This window comes from Cavia porcellus, unplaced genomic scaffold, assembly GCF_034190915.1.
Source record: "Cavia porcellus strain 051 isolate PalLab524CR breed Dunkin Hartley unplaced genomic scaffold, mCavPor4.1 scaffold_8, whole genome shotgun sequence".
Lineage (NCBI taxonomy): Eukaryota > Metazoa > Chordata > Mammalia > Rodentia > Caviidae > Cavia > Cavia porcellus.
In genome coordinates, this window is record NW_026947491.1 from 59,926,857 (window position 1) to 59,936,641 (window position 9,785).

Sequence of the window (9,785 nt, forward strand, 5' to 3'; positions counted from 1 at the left end):
ATGATGTCTTGTTTTCTCCAAAATAGCTGTTCCTACCAACCTTCTCTGCCTCATTTCTGTTGAGCTCTTTTTCTGTCATTAAGTGGTCAGTTTGTCTTCTTCATTTTGCTTTCTGCTCCATTCATTGTGGCCTCTTTGCCACTGTTTCCAGAATCTTGGTATTCTTCTCTTTTAGAATGTCCTGCAGTATTCTCTGTAGAGTTGAATTGGTGGTTGGAAATTCCCCTAGTTCCTCTTTATCCTGGAAACACCTTGTGTCTCCATTAATTTCTAGGGACAGTTGTGCAGGATATATCAATCTTAGCTGGGGGTTATTGTCTTTCAAAGCTTGAATTATTTTGCCCCATGCTCTTCGTGATTTGATGGTTTGTCCCGAGAAGTCTGCTGTAATTCTAATGGGTGTTCCTTTGTAAGTGATCTGTTTCTTGTCTCTGACAGCTTTTAATATTCTGTTCTTAAATTGTATTTCTGGAATTTTGATTATTATATGCCTAGGCATAGTTCTGTTTGGGTTGTAGGTGGCTGGAGTCCTATATGCCTCATAAATCTGAGTATCTTTACCTTTTCCCATATTAGGGAAGTTCTCGATTATTTCTGTGAATAGCCTTTGCAGTTCTTTTGTTTGTATCCCTGCTTTTTCCTTTACATTCTTAATTCTTAAGTTATGGATCCTCTTATCATCTTCTAGCTTTTGTATTGTTACTGCTTGTTTCCTTGTTATTTTTTAAGAAGTTTTTCCTTTCATGCTTCCATATTACAAATCTGTCCTCCAGTTCAGATAATCTATCCTTAGTTTCTTTCAAGTTGTGTTTCCTGGTAATCTCTTTGAACCTGCTTCATGTATTCTACATTTTTTCTCCATCAAACAATTCTCCCCTTTTTTTTCTGTTCTTCCATTCCACCATCTGTTTTTTTCTTGGGAGGTGCCTAGCCTTTCTTTTTTTGTCTTTTTTTTTTTTTTCATCAGTATTGGGGATTGAACTCACTGTCTGCTTGCAAGGCAGATGCTTATGCTGCTGAGCTAAATCCCTAGCCCCCAGCATTTCTTTTACTATTCTACTTATATCTTGCTTTACGTGGTTAAATACTTCACTTTTGAACTCATCTATGAGATCCTGGAGATACTGCTTTATGTCTATTGGTCACCTGCCTGATATTGCATGTTTTCTGCCCTCATTCTCCTTTGTATTTACCTTTCCTGGATCAGTATTCTCAGGATTGGGGACTGAGGACCCTTTCTTGTTGCTCCCTCTTCCCATACATTTTGTTCCTTCCGTACAAGCGTATATAGGAGGTCCAGTTTCTTTCTTTGTCGGTTACACTTTGTTTGAATCGCACTGGCTGGGTGTTCCCGCCCACTGCAGTGTACTAGGGAGACACAGACCTGGGCAGCCTATGCTGGGCCCACCCTCCAGGTCAGTCAACCTGCTGAAGACTTTACTGCATTAGGTTGCACCACCAGGTGCAGGGATCTGGTTTGGGCTAGTCTACTGGGTCTTAGTCTGCGGCATCACCCAGGTTAAGTGCTCCTCACCAATCCTGTTTGAGAGGGAATATGTGACTGAAGTCACTGCAGAGTCCTGCTCCGGCTAGTCGCCCTGTCCCAGAATGTCCTCTGTTGGATCCTCCTAGTCTATGGAAGGGTCCCTGTTCCTCTCATTCACTGCAGTTCAATGCAGGGTTCCCTGCTCTAAATTTGTTTCACCAATTCCTGCTCTTAGAGCTTTCATGTCTCTATCCATCCCTGCTGTGCTGATTAAGATGCAGCAGCAGCGGCAGGAAATTCAAGTCGCGGTTTCTAGAGGTTTGGGTTCCAGCTTCGGCACTGAGACTTTAGCTGTTCCAGTTGTAGCACTGGGATTGCATTTCCTGTTGGTTTCTCTCAGCTTAGTTCATTCCTAGGTTGGCAGGGTATATCTCCCCCTGCTTAGGACTCCCCACACCGCGCCATTCTAGAATCTAAGCTGGCTAACTCAGAGAGCCTCAGTAGCTGCTTTTATCTATCCGCCATGTTCTCCCAGAACTTCCCAGGTGATTCTAATATGCATCCAGGATTGAAAACCATTGTTTTAGTTTCTGTATTCCAAGACCACGTGATAGTTGAGCTTGTTAGAACAAGCTAGAGCATGTGCCTCAGATAAGGTTTGGTACAAATCTGTATGAGTCAGAATGGCAGCAGATTACATTAAAATAAAGTTTTTTTTTGTAAGCTAGTCATACTGCTTTTAAAAGATCTGTCAGAATATGAGGTTTTCTGTAGAAAAATATTACTCAAAATTTGTCAATTTTTTTTTTAATAGATGCTAACATTTTTAATGTTGGTGAGACTCTCCACGCTTTGTCCAAGTGCAGTGCTACAGAGGTTGGATCGGCTTGTTGAGCCCTTACGTGCCACATGTACAACTAAGGTAATCATTGATAGGCATCAACTTAGGTTAAAATTGTTGTAGAATTTGACAGTGTCCAGTATCTGTATATCCTATAATGTTTAGGTTTACAGTGTTAAAATTTTGTGATTCAATTTTTTGGTTTTACAAATTTTATCACTTAAAAGTCAAAAATTCTCTGAGACAAAACTGCTTCTTTTTCATGTAAAACCTTTTGAATTAAGATTCATAGTTTATTTTCTAGTTTTCCAAATTTAATTCTACTGGCACCTTATGTAGCAGTTTATTTAACAAGTTAACCTATTTTTTGTGAATGTTCCATAAAATTTAGCATTGTCAAGTGCTGCTCTTATAAACATTTATTGCTGTAACAGTATTTTACATATTTTGAGGTTTTGATATGGGATGTGATAAAAGAGGATATTATTCTAGTTAAGGAAGTGTAAGAGATTTTTTTTATTTATGGTGAATAAGGTGACAAGTTTTTTTAAAAATCAGTAATTATGTGAATAATGGCATAAAGATGCTATTATTAGTGTTTGAAGAGTAGTAAACAATAGGGTAGCTGGATGCATAGCTTCTAGGTAAGGGACAAAGTAGAACTTGTTAGTTAAGATTGAGTTCTGCTGGTTCTGCAGTGTAGGTCAGACTTTATTTTTATAAGGGGCTTTGTAGGTCAGACTTCCTATTCGAAGGGGCTTTTTTATTTTTCAAGGAAATATATTGAAAATATTTCGCTATTGATTTGAAAAACTTAAATCCATCTATTTAGAATATGCTATACTGTTTATACGTGTCAAGGCCAAGCATTGCTCTATTTACCAGAGTTCGTGTGTGATTAGATTGTATTCATAGAAGAGCATATAATAGCATGCATATGTGTAATAATGTATTACATCTGCTAGCCTGTAATCTAAATTTGCTCCATGTTATAGGTAAAGGCAAACTCAGTAAAGCAGGAGTTCGAAAAGCAAGATGAATTAAAGCGATCTGCCATGAGAGCAGTAGCAGCACTGCTAACCATTCCAGAAGCAGAGAAGAGTCCACTGATGAGTGAATTTCAGTCACAGATCAGTTCTAACCCTGAGCTGGCAGCCATCTTTGAAAGTATCCAAAAAGATTCATCATCGACTAATTTGGAATCAATGGACACTAGTTAGATGTCTGTTCAATATGGGACCGTTACTCTTGACCATACAATGCACTGAATTGACAAGTTAATCATAAGACATGGAAAGAAAAGTATCTAAAAGCTTCAAAATGTTCCACTTTCTTTTCCTTCATGGCAACAGTTTGTTCAGCTTTCTTCCATTATTGTTTTTGTAGCATTTATTTCAAAAAATATGTATTTCCATAATCCAGAGGTTGTAAAGCCACTAATGTTTCAGTGGTTAGGACAACATTTAAAATGGAAACTAAAAGGATTTATGGAATGTGGAGAGAGGGTCCAGTATCTATTTACCCTGTAATGTTTAGGATTAAAATGTTAAAATTTTGTGACCATGAAATTTCTTTGTTTTATACATTTTCTCAAAAATCAAAAATTCAGCAAGACAAAAACCATGTTTCTTGTGTAACTTTCTCTTTCAGTAACATAGTTGATTTTTTTAGCTGGCAGATAAGAATATCCATTTTAGATTTGTTAAATTTCAGAGGGTTTGGCAGTTTAAAAAAGATAAAGTAACATTTTTTAACTGTGAGGATTAACAATATCCCTGTTGCACACACTAATTTTGCATGAGCAAGTTTACAAATATGTATTGTCTATAAAGCAGCATGTGCAATTATTCATAATACAAAAATTCAAAGAAGTATTATTAGTGCAATTTTCAGATACTTATTTTTGCACAGAAAACATGTATCTGGAGAGACGGAGATAGAGGGAGTAAATTTTTCAAACTTTGATTTTCTTAATACCAGTGTGAATTTGCAGATGTTTTTAGCAAATCAAGTCACAGTAATAGTTCGCCATTTTTTTCTATTATAAATTTTGTTACACTTTAATATTTGAATGTTTTAAGTACTCATTATCAGTTTTTCTCAGCCATTTGTGTGTGTGTTTTTTCACCTAGAAATTCTTAAAACCAGATTTTTATTTCCTTCTCTGTGGATGTCTACATTCCTTGTTGGAAAATACAAATACTGTGTCTGCTTTTGAATTTTGTAGTAGGAAAATTCTAAAGCCAGCTAACACAGGTTTATTATATTTCCTTTTCGTTAAGTTAGTTTTTCTATCTCTTATAGGACTAATTTACATATTGTATTTGGCAAGTGTTTACTACTTTTCCTGATTAAGGGATCTGTGCTGAGGGACAAAGCTTTTGCAGTACCTTCTATTATATTTGAAATTTCATTTAACATAACCTTCAGTGAGCTCATTTCACACTGTAGCCTCTTCCTTCAAATTTGTGGTGCTCCTGTAACAGTAAGAATTAACTTCTGAAATAAAGGCATCTCCTAATGGTGTGCAAGCATAGTTTACATGTGTTGGCAAAGGCAGTTGTTAATTGAGTGACCAATTTCAAGCAATCAGATATTTGAAAGCTGCACCCTTTATTTTTGAAACTGTGAATTAGAAATACTTTCCTGCTGTATTACTTACCTGCTTTAACATCTGAATATGCAGTGATCTTAATAACATACTGTGGTTTTTAGATTCATGACTTGATCTTGAATGTTCAGATGATAACAAATTGCTACTTAGTGAGGTTTTTGATTGGTACATTGATATGGAATATAGTTATGAAGTTGGTGCCATTTAGAAATGGCAGTTGATCTTATAATTTGCATAAACTGTAATAGAAATTTATTTTGAGATGTTAGTATATATGTACTATACATTGCTGTGGTATAGATATTGTGGCTATATTTAAGTTTTTGGTTATGGTTTCACAATAAATTATAAAACTGCAGGCTCTAGGACTGAATAGGACATACATATGTTGTGTGAATGTCTTAGTTAAGTGCCTGAAGTTAAATTGGGATTACTTTTCCTGTGTTTTTAACATCCAACATACATGTAATTCTTATTTAATTTTATTTTTTGAGTATTGCAAGCCAGCTTTTTTTTTTCATAGATGAAATTTTTATACTGAAGAAATAGATGCAACTCACAGTCTTGGTGTTAATCTACTTATATTCTCATACTTAACCTACCTGTATCTTCTCATACTTAACAAAGTTAGTAGCAGGAAGAATGTTCAGAGTTTTGAATGCTAATCATCCTTACTAACTCCATACTTGTAATGGTGATATGGTTCAGTTACTGGTGTGGAATTAGCAAAGTCTACCAAGATATGGAGTCCAGACATACTCTACCACTCACACTGTTTACTGGAAATGTTAGAACGTTCTCTATAGGAATTCTCCATTCTTTTAAGTCTAAAGGTTGGGTTATGAGAGTACATGGTTTGCCAATTTTGGTGAAGACATTTAAATTAGCTTAGAGCTAAGGTGTTTTTTTTTTAAGTTCAATATGGGATTGAAGTTTGAGTTTGTCATCTTCCAAATTTAGGGCAGAAAAGAATTCTGGTGTAGTTGGGCCTAACCTGAAAAGTTATTATAAAATCAGAGAAGTACTGAATGGTAATTTTAAAAGTGATGATCATATATTTTATTGTTGATATCTGAAAGCTGCCTAACCATTAGCAGTTCAAGTTCTTAAAATTTGAAGTATGATGACTTCATCAAGTGTTTTGAGTATTTATGTAATAATTTACCAAATTAGTCTTTTTTCTGTGGTAATTAAAAATTGACAAGGGCATGTTTGATTAACCAATTCTATGGGATATTCTCGTATCTTTATATTTGGCTTAGCCTCAGTCATGAATATGATCATATAATCATGAGTGAGATACAAAATGAAGTACATAAAATCTTGAGTCACTGGAGAATTCAGTTAACTTAAGATTTTTAAAGCTGTAGTTCAGCACATGACAAAGTATAAAGTAATACTTCGTAACTGAAATATTTTCTGCCTGCATTTTTATTAAAAATCTAAATTGTTAAAAATTACTTGCTAATCTGTAGATATTTAACAATTAAAAAGCTGTAGAATTTTACCAAGTAAGATTTGAATTCTAGTTCTGTTTAAATTGGTCTTAACTGAGCATGATAGTACATGCCTGTATTCCCAGCACTCTTCAGGCTGAGGCAGGATCATTGCGAGTTTGAGGCCAGCCTAAATAGCATAGTGAAACCTTGTCTCAAAGAGACAAAAAAAGCAAATAATTTGAATCCTGAGTTTCAAACCACTGCACCCCAGTTTCCTATCATCTTTTGAAATCCTACTTAATATTTTATGGAATGGAAAATTGACAGCATAGTAACAAGTCATGTATGGTTTGGAAAAGAGATTTTTTTCCTGGTTATATGAAATTCTTTTATACTTTTGGTTGTAACAAATAGAGTACCATTTAAGTATTTGGTCCCAAACTATGAAAAGCTCACCAGGTAAAGGTTTTTTTTTAAATTTTAAAAAAAGCAAAATCACATGGTTCCTCTGCCTGAGCATTTTTTTGCTCTTTGTAATATAGAAAGTGAGCTCTAAATCCCAAGTGGGATTTGTGTTTTCATAGGGCATTTAAAAAGCCAACCTGATTAAAGTTACCAAGGAGCTAATGCATATAACTGTACTTTGTTACATCCTGTCATATCCATGTGTCAGATATAAGAATGATTTTTAATCGAAGTCTGTTTTTAGAGTCTTAATACTCTGCCCTTCATATCGTTAAATTCTGTTCTTACGTGACTATCTGGGATGACTTTGGCAAGTTTAACTATTTTGCTGAGATCCTTAGAAATTACTTCAAGTTCTTTACAGATTAAGGATAATGAAATAACTGTATTGACCATTATTAGTAACACTTTATGCATAAGGAGTGATTTTATTCTAGAATGCTCTCAAAATATCTGTAAGAAAACTACTTTGAAACTGGTTAATTGTACAGTACCAGGATGGCCCTATGTTTTAATAGTTGTCTTTTTGTGCTAAAAGCTATTTTACTTGTATAACAGTTCACATTTAAACATGATAAAAATCCAAATGCTTAGGAAAGGTCAGCTAAATGTGTGTGCACTGCTAGGTTACCTGTACTCCTAGTATAGCATTTTTAATTCATATCATGAATTAAGTTAGGCTTTCCTAAGAGATCTATGAATAAACCCCTTATTATAAAAGTAAAATTCATATTTTTCTTTAGAATTTATACTTCAATAGAAAAGTTCGTGATCAGTATTTTAGATCAAGATGGCATTATTGAATTTTTGGACTGAATTTTTTGTTTTTGTGGTGGGGCTGCTGTCACATGCATTGTAAGATATTAATAACCGGCCTTGGCCCACTCAGTGCCAGTAATAGCACCATTTCTTGGTTACATCAACCAGCACTGTCTCAAGACATTTTCAGATAGCCCCCTGTGAGAGGAGATGTATTTCCACAGTTGACAACTACTGCTTTTGAGAATTTTGTTTGCGGTAGCTATACCCAACTGAGATTGTATATAACCATTTCTTTGGAGAAAGTAAACGGAATCTCATTTATATGGACAAAAAGGTTTTAGACACATTTTTCCCTTCTTAACCATATTTACCCCTAATTAACCTGTTCTCTTCCTCCAGTTAATTAAACCTCATGATATAGTGAAAATGGGTTTTCACTCTACAGTATCATTTGGTTTAGGTGGATGGTCTTCAATAAATCCCTTAACTTGTTTTCCTCTAGCTGTAAAATGACTTTCTCAATATTTAATAGAAATACTGTTATAAAGGAAAGTAGGAGAGTTTAAGTTCTGTGAAATCAGTGTACCGCATACAAGCTAGGACTAGTAACCATAAGTAACTAGTGCATTTGAATTCTAATGAAAGCTGAGTAAATGGATCTGCGAAGCTACTAATAGATGAGAAGAGTTTGTCCATTACTTTCTTGCATAAAAGACTTGTTTCCCAAAGTGGGCATTTCCTGTTTGACTTTTTACCAAATGGTGATATTTTGAAACTTCCAAAACATTTTTGAGAACAGTTTAAAGTTAAACTGACTATAGCAGTTTTTGCTTTTTTTGTTGTTATTGTTAGATTGTGATTAGAGACGTATACTGCTGTATACCTATGTGTGAGGTCTTAAAGACTGTAATGTAGTAGACAAATGGCAGAAACCCTAACCACAGTTTGCACTCTTTAAAACTAGAGTTTTAAGCTTCAAGTTTCTTAACAGTATCAATCCTACTTGGCAGAAATGACATGATCAAAATTAATTATCTTTTAAAACATTAAATATTTAGAAGGCTAATTGTTCAGGAGTTTGAATAAGTCTAGACTGCTGAGTTTGAAATCTTCAACACATATGTCGATAGCTGTAGCTGAAAGCCTGTATTTAGTCCTAGAAATCTACATTTAAAATATTTAGGAATCTATTCCAGCATCAGTTTTGTTTAAATACAATCCAGCAGCTTAGATGACTGTGTAGCTGCTCAGATGAGAGTATCGCTGCTGACAGGTATACCTCTGTAGCCTTTAGTGTTCTACATGTTAAGATACCAAAATAAAAATAAAAAAAGCTGAAGCTGTACCAAAAACCCAAATTTTATTACCATACTTCTGCATATGGATCATCAAATGAAAAGCAAAACAGATTTTTTTCCTGCTTTTATTGATACCTCCCTCTTCAGTAATACGTGTTTGACATCTATAAGAAAAAACATGCTATGTAAATATTAAGTAGTAAAATTGAGATGTGTAATTTATGACATGAGCTTGGTTTTGGGGGTCAGGACAATCAAGATAGAAATAAATATATTCTGTGTAATGGAGCAGCATTGGCCAAAACAAGAAAGACTGGATTCAGAAACTATGGCTGTGGTTTAGAACAAAAGGGAGAGTGTTGAGGTGGAAAGAACAGAGAATGGAAACTTACAAAAAGGCCTGTGGTTTGAAGTTTTGAAAGATAAGCTGCAGTTTAGCTAACAGATTAGGAAGGCAGGCATAGTTGATGAGTTGGAACATTGTCATCTAGATGAAAGAAGTAGTGATAAATGGAACCAGTGTAATTTTGGAGTGTCAGTCGGAATATTCAAAGTAAACCTGGTAGCATTTAGCAAGTGATGGGTTATTGGAAATATATAAAATCATGCTGCAATATAAACAGTCCTCCAGACAGATGAGTTTAGAACAAGATTGATTTATTCCAAGTGTCTGGTCTTGGGAGAGAAGGTCTTATCTCACCTGGGATTCAGGATGACCAAGACTACTCAAAATGTCACTGGTTACTCTGGAAGAGGGACACTGGGTAGTGGACAGCTTCTGGCTCTGAGTGCTTTCACCTGAAGTGAAGTACAGTATTTCTGATCACATGGCGGGGAGGAGCGAGTTGGGTTGGCAGCGGTGAGAACAGAATGCTCACTG

The 9,785-nt window shown here is 35.1% G+C and overlaps 1 protein-coding gene across 1 annotated transcript in view; it reads left to right on the top strand.

Annotated features, from left to right (window-relative positions):
• Cand1 (cullin associated and neddylation dissociated 1) overlaps window positions 1–5,319 on the top strand; it is a 39,302-nt gene extending 33,983 nt beyond the window's left edge. The window contains exons 14-15 of the mRNA XM_003476104.5: window positions 2,301–2,408; window positions 3,323–5,319. Of these exons, the coding sequence (XP_003476152.1) occupies window positions 2,301–2,408; window positions 3,323–3,547 (333 nt within the window). The 3' untranslated portion in view covers window positions 3,548–5,319. The remainder of the gene's footprint in view (window positions 1–2,300; window positions 2,409–3,322) is intronic.
• Window positions 5,320–9,785: the final 4,466 nt, after the last annotated feature.